This window comes from Trichosurus vulpecula, chromosome 1, assembly GCF_011100635.1.
Source record: "Trichosurus vulpecula isolate mTriVul1 chromosome 1, mTriVul1.pri, whole genome shotgun sequence".
Classification (NCBI taxonomy): domain Eukaryota; kingdom Metazoa; phylum Chordata; class Mammalia; order Diprotodontia; family Phalangeridae; genus Trichosurus; species Trichosurus vulpecula.
Genome location: NC_050573.1, coordinates 7,206,984 through 7,221,581, shown reverse-complemented (window position 1 = coordinate 7,221,581; position 14,598 = coordinate 7,206,984). Strand labels below are relative to the sequence as shown.

The window sequence follows — 14,598 nt, the reverse complement described above, 5'->3', positions numbered from 1 at the left end:
TGATGACGATGATGGTGACGATGACGATGATGGTGACGATGACGGTGACGATGATGACGACGATGACGATGGTGATGATGATGATGACGATGATGACGATGATGGTGATGAGAGCAGCTGACATTTATAGAGGACCCACTACGCGCCAGGCACTGAGCAAAGCACTTCACAAACGCTGCCTTTATTTGATCCTCCCAACAATCCTGGGAGGCGCTATTATTCCCGTTTTACAGATGAGGAAACTGAGGCAGACGGGTTGTGACTGGCCCAGGGTCCCGCAGCTAGGATGGGTCTGACGCTGGATTTTAACTCAGGTCTTCCCGTTGTCAAGCCCAGTGGGCTGTGCTGCAACATCTGGCCTGTTAACTCCATCATCCAGGGTGTCCCCCGTGCTGGCTTTGTAACCCTTGTCGTCTAGCAAGACCTGCCCTTGACACAGCCCTGCTGGCTCTCACTCATCCCTGCTTCCCTTTGCAGATACTTACTAACCTTTTCTCTAATGATTCATGTGAGAGTTTTCCCAGGAATTAAAGTAATTCTGGGTAGAAGGACCAGTTTGTGGGAATTCCAAGAAACTGGCTGTGGAATGCTGAGCTTGGGACTGGCTCACAGTTCAGTCTAACTAGAGCATAGAGTGGGGGAAAGAGAATAATGTTAACGTAACGCTGTTACGGTCGTTCCAAGCCAGATGGTGGAAGGGCCTAATTCAGTCCGAGTCAGTTTTACAAACACATGTAAAGAAATGTCTGAGGGGCTGGAGACAGAGGCAAAAATGAAGTAGTCTCTCTCGTCCTGGGGCTTGGATTCTACCGTCCTTAAGGGCTAGGCCAGGGAGAGGTAATAGGGGGCAAGATGTGAGTTCTATGTCTTAGTAAGATTGTTAGCAGCTCTGTGGCCAAAACTGGAGAGGGGGGAGACTGGAGGCAGGGAGACCAGGTAGGAGGCTAGGATAGTAATGATACTAATGTTGTTCAATACCCTCTCACCACAGACATCCCATAGACCTTTGGTTTTGCTCTCGCAGATGGACTTTTCAGGTCTTACTGTTGTTATCAGTGTGTGACCTTTGCTGTACTCTAAGCTTTCTGAAGGGCAGGGAGGATGTTGCCTGATATTAACTCGAATCTCTACAATGCTTTAAAGTTTGCAAAGTACCTCCCTCACAGCATCACAGCTTCTTATCCTTTTACAGATGGGGAAACTGAGTCCCTAAGAGGCTAAGTGACACAAATATCTACTAGATTCAGAACCATTCCCCAATATAACTAGTATTTAAAGGACGTGAATGGTTTTCAAAGGAAGAATTATACACCGTTGACAACCACATGAAAAAAATGCTTCAAATAACTAATGATTGGGGGAGGCATGCCTACACAAGGTGGTTTGTGCTATGCAGTTTAAAATTTGTATTGATGACTCAGATAAGGACATAGATGACATGCTTACCAATTAGGAGGGCTACCCAACACAAAGTCAGGATTCAAAAATATCTCAACAGGTTAGAACATTGAAGCAAATCTAAGAAGTTAATGGGGTTAAATGTAAAGTCTCACACTTGAGCTCAAGAAATCAGCTTCACCAATACATGATGGAGAGATACTCCCCCTCCAGGTGTTTCTGGAGTTTCAGTGACAGTCTGGACTAGACTCTGAGGTCCTTTCTAGCTTTAAAACTCTGATCTATAATCTAAAGACTAAACTTGTTCTTCTTGGACCAAGAGGTCAGGACTAGAAGCGATCCATGGAAGTTGTCAAAAAATAACCCCCAAAGTTTCTAACAATGGGAGCTGTCCCAAAGCATCATAGCCTGCCTGGTTGGGGTGAGGTGGAGCAGGTTCTCCCTCCATGGAGGTCTTCAAGGAAAGGCAGGGGATGCTACATGGAGAGTTCTTGTTCCGATATTGCTTGGACTCAATGGTTTCAGATTTCCCTTCTGATGCTCTATCACTAGGTCCATGACCACACAGGCAGAAAGTAGCTGTCCACTCCACTGTACTGGCAAGTTTCTACCTTTTCCCTATGTGCCCTGCACACAGTAGGGGTTGTTGCTGTCCAGGTTGGAGGTGCTGAAAACTGAAGTTGGGTTTGGGCAGTGTGAGTTGAGACATTGTGAAGTTAGAATGCTAGAATGGGGTGGGGGTGTCAAGGAAGAGACAAAGATGACTTGGAGGTACTGAGGGGGGTGCTGGAAGTTTGGGCAGGGAAGATAATGAGCTAAGTTTTGGAAGGATCCATTGAGATTAGAGTTTTTAGGGCATCCAATCAGCAAGGGTCTCCTGGCTCCTTCTAATAGCATTCAGCACCTGGGAAGTAACAGTCAAGTAGAGAGCCAGAGTGCCCCAGCACTGAGAAGCCAAAGGACCAGGGGGCAAGGGCTTCAAGTGATGGTCAATGGTTTGTTGAAATGGGTAACTTTAGGGTTAGCTCTGAAAGGAGGGAAGTAAAGCCAGAACATGGAGAATGGGCAGGTCTGGAGGCTGGGACAAGGGTCAATCAATTTATCAATCAAGAAAAGAACTGTCTACAGGGTAGGAGAGATGTAATGGTGAGAGGTCTGGCTTCAAAGCCAGAAAGATATGGGTTCAGATTTCACATCTGACATGTTGTGGTTGTGTGACCCGGGGAAGACTTTTACTAGAGTGAGATTCCTTACCCAGGAGTTCCCAATATACCACTAAAATCCCAGGGCCAGTCTTGACCTGTCCCTACTGTGCACTGGACACTGTGCTGTATGCTGCTGAAAGTCTCTGCCCGCTAACAGCTTTTATTTGATGAAGGGGGAGAACACAAACACATATAAGTAAATAACCATAAGAATAACTAGCACTGGGGCAGCTAGGTGGTGCAGTGAGTAGAGCACCGGCTCTGGAGTCAGGAGGACCTGAGTTCAAATCCGACCTTAGACACTTGACACACTTACTAGCTGTATGACCTTGGGCAAGTCACTTAACCCCAATCGCCCTGCCTTCCCCCCTCCAACAATAACAACAAACAAAAAAAAAGATAATAAAATTTTAAAAAGAATGCTGCATACCCTCTCAGCTTTGGCTCCATGCCCACTGATTTTCTTTGTCACAAGAGAGAATCGGTCCAGTGGAGGCACAATTATTGGAAATTGACTGTAGTATAAACAGAACAAAAAGCATCAATAAAAATATTTAAAAAAGAATAACTAGCATTTAGGTGGTGCCTTCATGTTTGCAAAGTACTTCCCAAGTACGTAATTGGGGTTGCTAGGTGGCTCAGTGGTTAGAGCATCAGTTGGACCTGAGTTCAAATCTTACTAGAGCACTTACTAGCTACATAACCCTGGCCAAGTCCCTTAACCCTTAACCTTGCTCATTGTCTCAGTTTCCTCCTCTGTAAAATGGGTCAAAATAATAAATATGTAAAAGCGATAACCTCACCCCTCTTCTAGGATTGTTGTGAGTGTACTATAAAGGTTAGGCATAATAACAAAAGCCGTTATTAAATTCAAAGTGATGGTGAGGAGAAGGGGACTCTGGGGAGGGGGATGAAGAGCAGGGGCAGAAGGAATTGTGGAAAAACAGGAGATTGTGTTCACAAAGAAGAGAGTATGTTATTCACAAGAGCCTCTGGAAACAGGGAGTACAAGTATTATGACCCTTCTTTGACAGCGGAGGAAACTGAGGCCCAGAGAGAGGAGCTAGCTTCCTGAAGTTCACAAAGCTAGCAAGAGGCTGTTGGGCTTTAGTCCAGGGCTCAAACTGGGGAGGTCTCTGGGCCCTGTTGTGGAAGGATCAGCATCTGCAAAATTCCTCCTCTGATGTCTCAACACATCTGGGAGGTGACCCTGGGCTCTGTCTGGCAGGCTGTGCCTCCCAGCTCCTGCCAAAGGGAGAAAGACAGAAGGGGGAGGAGGAAGAGGTGGAGGAGTGTGAGGAGGAGGAAGAGGAGGAGAGGGAGGAAGAGTGTGAGGAGGAGTTGTCTATCTGCTGTCTAAGGAGAAGCCTGGTCAAGCAACCCACATTTTTAGAGTGTTTTAAGGTTTGTGAAGCACCGGATGTATAGTTTCCTATTAGAAGTACTAAACTGAAGAAGATGCCGTAGCATGTTTGAGGCAGAAGAACCTCAGAGCTCTTCTGGGCTGGCCCTTCATTTCACAGAGCAGGAAATAGGCCCAGCAGGAGAGAGGACCTGATTTCGAGGCAGAGGATCCTAGTCCTGCCTTATTGGTGATGTCCCTTCTCAGGGCTTCAGTTTCTTTTTCTATAAGAAGGGGCCTTTCCTTCTGAATCCACAATCCTGTGTGGGAGAGGAAGTCTTTTGGGTCTCATAACAAGTCAGTGTAGGATGGAGACTCAGAAAGCGGCCGTGTAGAGCCCGGCAGCCCTGCAGCCCTTGGCCTTGGAGCCCGGCAGGCACACCCTTGGGAAGCAGGCCCTGGACCTGGCAGGCTCGCCCTTGGGAGGCAGGCTCCACCATGGGTCCGATGGTTCCTCTATGGTACGTTCCACAGCAGCAGCAGGAAGGAGCTGAGGCGGGGGGAGGCAGCATGGAGCTAGCTGCCCTTTGGTGCTATTTGTCCTGTTCCTTTCTGGTCCCAGTTAAAGTGACTGGATGTGTCTCTTGGCTCACCCTTCCCTCCCTCCTCCAGCCTGAGGCTTTATTCCTGCCTTTTCTCAGACCTCAGCTGGTGCCTTCCCAAACATCCGGTTGCCTTTTGGTATTGGCCCAGTTGACACTCCTTCACCTTCTTGGTGCCAAACAAAGAGGTTTTCAAGATGTTTTTGAATGTGCCAAATGAGCAAGCTCCTTGTTTGTCTGAGGGCAGTGCAGGGAGGAAGGAGAGCCTAGGAGCAGAGCTGGCCCAGCGGACCCCCAGGGTCTGCCTTTTACCACCCATTCCTGCCTCTCTCATTCCTGGAGCCCCTGGGTGCAAGCCTTAGGCTGGAAATCAAGAGATCTGGGTTCAAGTAGAGGCAAAACTAGTTGTTCTGGTGCCTGGGGAAGGCAGAGCTGAGAGAGAAGCATCTTTGGATGCAATGTCCCATGGTGGAAGAGACCCTGAACAGACCCCCTACATTTAGGGGACCTCAGGCCATTGGGAAGCCCCTGCTGGGGAGTCTGTTCCCAGAGGAGGGAGCAGGGCAGGTGGGACAGCAGAGGAGCTCCCCTGTACCCCAGGGACTGGAGAGGAGAAAGCCACTACCTGCTAGCCTCCCATCGTAACTACTTTTATTAACTATTGTAGAACAAGCTCATTTTTTCTGGTTGTTAAAGAGTTCAGTGTGGCTAGAACCCTGCCAACTTTATCTTCCAAGTATAAAACTATGGACACTCCACTCCAGCTCCAGCTCCAGCTCTGGGGCCAATTCATGAATTTTTGACCTGTGGCAAGCGATTTCTCTTCTCAGAGCCTCAGTTTCCCTGGCTGTAAGATGGTGATGACTAATCCTTGTACCAGTGATCTGCCAGGGCTGTTGAAGATAAAGCAAACCTGTCAGAGCACTTACTGTGGAGGTAGGGGGTGGAGAGTGAAAATTCGATCTGACACAGTCACCCCCTTCTTCATGGAGCCCACAGTGTATAGTGAGAAGAAATAGGAACACGAACAACCAGCATCTATATTGGCACTCCAAGGTTTACAAATCACTTTACATATTTTATCTGGAAGTAGCAACTTTTAGATGGCCTTTGAAGAACGGGCAGGATATTAGCACGTGACTGAGGGGAGACCCAGGGCAGGCCCAGCTCAGGCAAAGACTGCCTTCCTGCTACATTCAGGGGCCAGTTTCCCTGCCTTTCTGGAGCAAAGAGAGGAGGAAAATAACATCAGGTAAGAAAGGCAGGTTGGAACCACTTTATGGAGGGCTTCTGATATCCAGGTGAGAAATCTGAACTACACCTGGTTTGTGATAGGGAGCCAAGGAAGATTTTTGAGCAGATATGTGTGTGAGAAAGATAATTTGGGCCATGGAGGGAAGCAAGGATAAGGTGAAGATGGGAAGGCCTGGTAGATGGTGGTGGCAATAGTCTAGGCAGGTGGTTATGAGCCCCTGTATGTGTGATGGTGGGGGTCCTGGGGAGAGAGAGGAGGGTGTCATATGTAATGACTGAAGAGAACTCACAGGAGGAATCAGGGTTGTCTGGTTTCTGAGCCCCCAGTGTTGCCCCTCTGTCCTCCCATCCCAGCCCTCCTCTTGTCCCCTTGACCATTCAAATTTCTGTTCTGGGCCCTGTCCTGCCATCCTCCAAACTGCTTTATGTAGACCAAGGAATACAGACTTGTTCTTGCTTGGCTGGGCTTTCCCTCCAGCGGTATTTACATGGAGCCTCTATGCTTTGGCCCAAAGGAGAGAGTCAAGAGACAATTGATCAAGAGATATTTGGAGGACAGAGAGACTGCTCCAAGAGACAGGCTGGACCTTCTCCCTTGCAAGTCTCAGAGGGATTTGCTTCTCAGACAGGTTTTCCCATCCCCTCCATGTGACAAGAGCCCACCTGCCTTCCATGCTGGAACCTCCTGAGGTCCCTGGGCGGGTATGGGGGGGGGTGGTTCAGCCTTAGAAATACTGCTTCTCCCTCTGTTTCCCAGGGATAGTAGCTGTTTATGCCCTATTCCTGCTCAGAGCTGGATAGAACTTAGGATATTAAGCAGACTATCAAAGCAGGAGTACATCTTAGAGCACAGAACACAGAATATCAGAGCTGGGATGGACTTCAGAGCTTGAAGGAACCTTAGAACATAAAATGTCAGAGATAGAAGGGACATTGAACATGCAACATAGAATGTCAGAACTGGGGATGGATCTTGGAATAGAGAATGGCTGAGCTGGGAGGGGCCTTAGATTGGAGAACCCAGAATATCAGAGGACTTTAGAACAGGGGATGTCAGAGCTGAGGGTCCCTTAGAACAGGGAATGTCAAAGCTGGGAGGGGCCTCAGAACAGATAATGCCAGAGCTGGGAGGGGGCCCAAGATCTGAGAACACAGACTCCTGGAGTCAGGAGAGACTTCTATAGAATATTTGGGTAGGGGGAGGGCATTGGCCTCCTACATCTGCCTGGCAGCTGTGAATCCTCTCTCCCCTGCCCCCATCATGGCACTGAGGTAGCCAGGTCCAGCAGTCATTTCAACTTTATCAGGCTTACTGATGATCCCAACATTCCTTCCCCAAGAAGGGACATGTGCCCTTGAAGTCTTGGATGAAACAGGGAGAGATGGCTGACTCTAGAATCACAGAATGTCAGAGGGACCAGAGGCACCAGCCTCATGTTCAGAGGGCCTCAGGTCACACAGTCAGTCAGTGGCAGAAACAGGACCAGAATCCCAGGATATCTCATGGTCCTGTGTTGCCCTGGGGGAAAGTGCTGCAGAGTTGAGGTGATCAACACCCCAGGGTGGGGCAGTCTGGGGGCTTGTCCAGAAAACACTGGTCGGGGGATAAGATCTCTCAGCCCTGCTAGGTCCCTCACGGCTAGCCCAGTGGGGGAGAATGCTCACATCTCTATTTTAAGGGTTTGAATAGAACCCCCCAGCCCCCTTTAAAATCTGTGATGATGGGGTCTGACTGGATCACGTTGTAACCTGAACCATTGGAGATGGTCAAAGAAGGCTGGGCCAGAGACCATCTAATCATTTACTCAATGAATATTCGGCACGGTGGGCAGCTTGGTGTTACAGTGGATAGAGTGCTGGGTTGGGAGTCAGGAAGACTCATCTCCCTGAGTTCAAATCCAGCCTCAGACTCTTACTAGCTGTGTGACTTTGGGCAAGTCACGTCACCCTGTTTGCCTCAGTTTCCTCATCTGTAAAATGAGCTGGAGAAGGAAATGATAAACCACTCCAGGATCTCTTCCAAGAAAATCCCCAATGGGGTCACAGAGAGTGAGACAGGACTGAAAAACAACCAAACAGCAACAATTCAGCACAAGACGTGTGGTGAGACTGAAGGCTGGGTGAAAAGAGTCTGGGGGACTTCAGGACCTGTGAGCTCAGTGTGAGGCAAGACTGTCACCAGGCAGTTATAGACTGAATCTAAGTGTAGGCTGCACTGAGAGAAAAAGTGAGTCTAGGATGAGAGAGAGAGATTGAGAAGGGGGAGGGGGAGGAAGGGGAGAGAGAGGGGGGAGAGAGAGAGAGAGAGAGAGAGAGAGAGAGAGAGAGAGAGAGAGAGAGAGAGGGAGGGAGGGAGGGAGAGAGAGAGAGGGAGAGAGAGGGGGGAGAGAGAGAGGAGAGAGAGGGAGAGAGACAGAGACAGAGAGAGAGAAAGAGAGGGAGAAGGAGGGAGGGAGAGAGAGAAAGAGAGGGAGGGAGAGAGAGAGAGAGGGAGGGAGAGGGGGGAGAGAGAGAGGAGAGAGAGGGAGTGAGACAGAGAGAGAAAGAGAGGGTTGGAGAGAGAGAGAGAGAGAGAGAGAGAGAGAGAGAGAGAGAGAGAGAGAGAGAGAGAGAGAGAGAGGTGGATAATTCTGGGCTTAAAGAAGGACTTTGACAAATTGGATCATGTCTGGAGCAGGACAGTCAGGATGGGGAAGGGATTGCAGACTGCCATACTAGGAACAGCTGAAGGAACTGGGGTCATTTGACCTGAAGAGAGGAGACCAAAGTCTTCCTTTCCCTGGAATGGGGTAGAGGAGGGGGAGCTGACTTATAGGGCTTTCTCTGTGGAACAGGAATTAGCCTCTGTCAGCTGTCTGTCCCAACCCACCCTTACCCCCAGAGGAATACCAGGGGGGAGATTTCCGTTTGTTGTCAAGCGAACTTTCTAATAATTAGAGATGTTCAAAATGAGAATGGGCTGCCTCCAGGGACTGTCAGTGGGTACGTTAAAGAGTGGATATTGCTAGGAATGTTTGTTCTTCCAGCTGGAATGAGACAAAGGGAGGAGTGTGTTTGTGCACGTGGATGTGTGTGAGTGTGTGTGCATGTGTGCACATGTATGTGTGGGGATAAGTTCACTTACCTTGGTAGTGTACTTTCCAGGGACGTACACATGGATAATGAGGTTGATGCACGCATTGCCAGAGCTAGCTCAGTGGGGGGCTCTGAAGGAAAGTGTGGGAGAGAAGAGGTATTAGACTGACTACCGAACTGAAGGTCTACAGAGCCATGGTGCTGACCTCATTGTTGTATGAAGCCTGACAGTCTGCCAGTGCCATGCCAGGAAACTGAATGGCTTCCATTTGAATTGTCTCAGGAGGATCCTGAAGATCGCCTGGCAGGAGAAGGGACTCTGAAGTCCCTCTCTCTAGCTGAACTGCCAAGCAGCCACACTCTACTGCAGAGAGCGCAGCTCAGATGGGCTGGCCACATTGCTCTAATGTGTGATTACACAGAAAAACTGTTATGTAGAATGCACCCATGGCAAGGGCTCACATGGTGGTCAGAAGAAGCGGTATAGTGACACTCTCAGGGTCTCTCTGAAGAATTTTAATATTGACTGTGAGGCAGGAAACGCTGGCACAGGATCATCCAGCTTGGCATGCCTTCGTTAGAGAAGGGGCTGCACTCCATGGGCAAAGCAGGATTGTAGAATGGCAAAGGAAACATGATCTGGGCATACAGACCCAGAGCCACTTCCATCCTCCAAGTTCTAAGGGACCACTTGTGCCGGTCTCTGGTAGAGCCTTCCAAGCCCAACACACAGTACACTGACTCCAACGTGATGTCACTGGTTTTCCTTGGAAATGAAGGACCAACAGCCACAATGTGTGTACGTGTGTGCACGCGTGTGCAGTGTGCGTCTGTGTATGTGTGCATATGTGGGCATGCACATGTGTGCAGTAGCTGTCTGTGTGCACGTGCGTGCATGTGTGAGTGTGCATGTGTGTGTAGCATGGATCGGTGTATATGTGCATGTGTGGGGGTGTGCCCATGTGTGTACGTGCAATCAGAGGGCTCCAGATAGGCCCACCCGGCCCCACTTTCTCCTCCTGTGTGGAGGCAGCCGGAACTCAATCTGTGCCTTTTCTTCCCCACAGTTCCCAAGTCCTCATGTGCTGTGCAGGGTGGAGACAGCAAGGCGAGGAATGCACCATTGGTAAGTTGGGCGCTAGGTTGGTCTAGCCCCTGGAGGGGCCAGGATAGGGGAGGATGTGCCCTTCAGGCACTAAGAGCCATAGGCAGGCCCAGCAGCCCCCTCCACACGCATGCAACAGAGCGAAGCGGAGGGGAAAGAGCCCGGGGAGAAGAAGAAAAAGAGGGAAGGCACGGGGGAAGAAGAGACCCTGGGGAGAGGTCCCTGATGGAGAGATGGAGAGGGAATCCTGAAGGGCAGTCCTGATTAGGTTGGAAGGGGGACTCATATCAAGAGACCGTGATAGAGTGAAGCAGGGCTGCTTGGGATAAGGAAAGGGGCTCGGAGCATAGAGATAGGGGAGGGGACCCTCGGCAATGTCATTGGTAAGGAAAAGGTGTGGGGGTGGAAAGGCCCGAGTTTTCCACGCGAGGGTCCCTCCCTTCAGTCCATTCATCTATCCCGGGCCTGGTCCGTGTTGACAGCCCTGTGTGAGGGGAACTCCACGTGCTCGGAGAACGAGGTGTGTGTGCGCCCTGGAGAGTGCAGATGCCGCCACGGCTACTTTGGAGCCACCTGTGACACCAGTGAGTGGCAAGGGCATGAGACCAGGGCCCGGGACTGAGCCTAGGGCTATGGGGTGGTGGTGGTGGTGGTGTTGGTGGTGGTGTGGGTGGTGGGAGTAGGGCTCGAGCCCTTAAAGGGGCGGAGTTATGAGCTGTTGGGAGGAGCCTAGGGCCTGTGGCTGTACCCAGAAAAGGGGTGGGACCTGGACCTCCAGCCGTCGCCCATAAGGGAGGGGGCGTCCTTCAAGGGCCGGTGGAGGCAAGGCTGAGCCGACGCGTGGCGCTTCCTCCCGCCTCCCCCGCCGCCCCCAGAGTGCCCGCCCCAGTTTTGGGGCCCTGATTGCAAGGAGCTGTGTGTGTGCCACCCGTACGGGCAGTGCGAGGACGTGACAGGCCAGTGTACGTGCCACGCGCACCGCTGGGGCGCGCGCTGCGAGCACGCGTGCCTGTGCCAGCACGGCGCATGCCACCCGCAGAGCGGCGCGTGCCGCTGCGAGCCCGGCTGGTGGGGCGCCCAGTGCGCCAACGCCTGTTACTGCAGCCAGACGTCCCAGTGCGAGCCGCAGACGGGCGCGTGCCTCTGCCACGCGGGCTGGTGGGGCCGCAGCTGCAACAACCAGTGTTCGTGCAACGGCTCCCCCTGCGAGCAGTTCAGCGGCCGCTGCCAGTGCCGGGAGCGCACGTTCGGGGCGCGCTGCGAGCGCTACTGCCAGTGCTTTCGGGGCCGCTGCAACCCCCTGGACGGCGCGTGCGCCTGCGAGCCGGGCTACCGGGGCAAGTACTGCCGCGAGACCTGTCCTGCCGGTTTCTATGGCCCGGGCTGCCGCCGCAGGTGAGCCCGCGCCCTCCGCGAGGCTGGGGTCGCCTTGCCAGGGTGCAGGGGTGGGGCTGGGGAGGGAGGTGCCCGCCTTCCCGAGTCTCACCCCCTCTTCCTGGCCTGGCCGCAGGTGCGGCCAGTGCAAGGGCCAGCAGCCGTGCACGGTGGCGGAGGGCCGCTGCCTCACCTGCGAAGCGGGCTGGAACGGGACCAAGTGCGACCAGCCCTGCGGGCCCGGCTTCTATGGGGAGGGCTGTGAGCAGCGCTGCCCGCCCTGCCGAGATGGCCACACCTGCAACCACATCACCGGCAAATGCACGCGCTGCAATGCTGGCTGGATCGGGGACCGGTGAGGAGCCTGTCCCCGGAGCGTGGCCCCGCCCCCTGGAGCCTGCCCCGCCCCCGGGATCTGTACTCTCCTAATGGTCCCTCTTTGGTGCAGGCTCTCATCGTAGCCCCGCCCCCTGGGGACTGCCCTGCCCCGCGGTAATCTCCTCCCCCTATACTCCTGCTCCCTGGAATCTAGTGAGCCGCCTTCATTAAAGCCCCGGTCACTGGAGCCTGCTGCCTCTCATAGCTGTTTATCATAGCCTCGCCTCCTGAGGCCTGTTCTCCCCTTATGGCCCTTCCTCGGGAGCAGGCACTCATCGTAGCCCAGCCCCCGGAGCCTGCCCCACCCTGTACTAGTCTCCTCCCCACTAGAACCCCCTAATAGCTCCGCCCCAAGAGTCGCCCTCTTCAAAGCCCCTCCCCTCAGAGCCTGCCACCTCTCACAGCACCGCCTCCAGGAGCAAGACCCTTTCAATAGCCCCAGGAACCGGCCTGCCCCTCCCACACCACAGCCCCGCCCGTGGACACTGTTCTCCCCATAATAGTACACCCCGCCTTCCACCCTACTTCCCAGCCCCACCTCCTGAGCTGTCCTGCCATCATAGCCTCTCCCCCAAACAATCCCTAACCTTTAGGAGTTAGTTCCACCCCCTAAAAAGCCCCACTCAAGACTGGGGGCTCTCCCCGGTTTTCGTGCTTGGGTGGGTCTCTCTACGTTCCCATCCCGTTAGCATCTGAGGGGATAGGATCCTGCAACCCCAGAGAGGGGTGGGACTTCAGAGGTCGTCTAGTTCAGCCCCCTGTCTGAAGGAGAAAGAACCAGGGGGCTCTGGTCCATCTCCCTCCATCCCTGGGGACCCGGCCTCTCCAATGGGGAGGTGGCACCTTCATGGGCTGCCCTCTCTATGTCCCCTGTGCCCAGGTGCGAGACCAAGTGCAGCAATGGGACGTACGGCGAGGACTGCGCCTTCGTGTGCAATGACTGCAGCAGCGGCCGCTGCGACTTCCAGTCCGGGCGATGCCTGTGCAGTGCGGGCGCCCATGGCCCCCAGTGAGTGACGCTCTGGGGCCTGTCCAGGGAGAGGGACTGGGGGAGTCTGGGGCAGGGGCGGCCGTGTTCGGGGCCTAGGGAGGGTCTGTATCTGGGCTGGGCTGGGGACACAGGGATGAGGGGATATCTGTGTCTGGGAAGGGGGAAGGGGCATGCTGGGGACACCTACGATCTGTGTCCAATCTGAGGAGGGGCTGGCTATGTGGGGGATGGGATGGGGGGTTTTGTATGTGACTGGATGATGTGCGGGGATGGGGGTGCGGGCAACGGCGAGCTATGCTCTGTGTCTGGGGACACCAAAGGTCTGTGTCCAGCTCGGAGAAGGTGCCTTTTCTGGGAGTGGGAGAAGAATGGTGGGCGGGGCTTGGTCTGGCCAGGCAAAGAGGGAGACTGGAGCTGTTTTCTGGACGCTTGGGGGTCTGAGTCTAATATCTAGGTGTCGCGAGTGGTTGAGAACAGGAAGAGCTGAATTATAGTACTTCCTGAGAGGTGTACTAGCTGTGCGATCCTGGTCAAGTCACTTAACCTCAGACTCAGTTTCTTCATCCTCTGTCAAACGGGGATGATAAAAGCATAAGGGTTTTGGTGAGGATCAGATACGATCATAATGTATGTAAAGCACTTCTCAAACCTTCACACATCTATTTGTAGCTGCTATAATAATTGTTATTAATTCTTACTCTCTGGGGGCAGTCTTTGGCCAGTGTAGGGATGTAGCAACAATTCGGCTAGCAACTGTTGTGGGGTACAACAAGAGCTGCCAGCACAGGTTCTTTGATCTGCTTTACTAAGGAAAGTTACTTTAATCCAACGACAAATATCATTCACTTAGTTCAGGAGGAAAAGCCAGCACCCCGAGCTTCAGAGCAGTTACAAACAAATTACAAACATACGTTAGAAACAGAACAAACACAATTCATTGTTACCAGGAAAGCATCAACATCTGGGTTGATGAGCCGGGAGGCTCTTAGAGCAGCTGCCCAGAGTCTCCACATCAACACTCCTCCAGGAGTGAGAGCCCCAAACTCTGTTCCCTCTTTTTGTACTGTCCTTAGCCATCATCTGATCAACCAGAACTTAGGGCCCTGGGGGCTTCCTGCCTCTCTCAAACTAGCAAACTAGTTAGCTGACCAGCCTGGGGCTTTGCACCTAGTATGACTCAATCAAAGTCAATTAATTTAGCATTCTAAAACAGTAGAAAAAGTCCCACCTTAATTACCAATACAAGGGGAGTGGATGTGTCCTGGAGGAGCAGGGAAGTGGGGAAGGTGCATGTGTATCTAGGGATGATGGTGGTGGGAGGCTGGAATTCTGCTTAGGTGGATGAAGAAAGGGTATCTGTGTATCCAGGCACTGTGGAGGGGGATGTTCATTTCTAGGCAGTTAGTGTGGCATCAGCGTTTCAAAGGGAGAGGAAAAGTAGGTGAGTGTCTGTGTATGGGCATTACAGGGGTGGAGAGGGAATCTGTTTCCAGGAACTGTGTGGATCTGGACGCTAGGAAGGGAGTCACTGCCCAGGAAGGGAGGTTGTTTGCCTCTGGTCAGCCACTGTGGGGTGGAGGTCTGTACAGTCATTACTGGGGGGGTTCTGGATCTGTGCTGTTCTGGGCACATTTTGCTTTGACCAGTGTTGGGGTCTGGGCATGTTGAGGCAGGATTGGGCCGAGAGCCTATGCTGGAGCTGGTCAGTATAGGGTGGTGGGTGTGTGTTTGGCCAGTGATAATGGAGTGAGGATTCTGTGCCTGGCCACTGAGAAATGCCTCCTTTTGGCCCGAGTGGCTTGTGGGTGGGTGGGTGCTGCTGGGATCCAGACACTTTGGGGAGCTCTGGGTTAGGTGCTATCCTGGGGGAGCAC

At 52.7% G+C, this 14,598-nt stretch overlaps 1 protein-coding gene across 1 annotated transcript in view; it reads left to right on the top strand.

Annotated features, from left to right (window-relative positions):
• Window positions 1-14,598, top strand: part of SCARF2 (scavenger receptor class F member 2) — a 36,857-nt gene that overhangs the window by 5,883 nt on the left and 16,376 nt on the right. Inside the window, exons 2-6 of the mRNA XM_036755816.1 lie at window positions 9,944-10,002; window positions 10,464-10,565; window positions 10,857-11,376; window positions 11,492-11,710; window positions 12,614-12,742. Coding sequence (XP_036611711.1) covers window positions 9,944-10,002; window positions 10,464-10,565; window positions 10,857-11,376; window positions 11,492-11,710; window positions 12,614-12,742 — 1,029 coding nt within the window. The remainder of the gene's footprint in view (window positions 1-9,943; window positions 10,003-10,463; window positions 10,566-10,856; window positions 11,377-11,491; window positions 11,711-12,613; window positions 12,743-14,598) is intronic.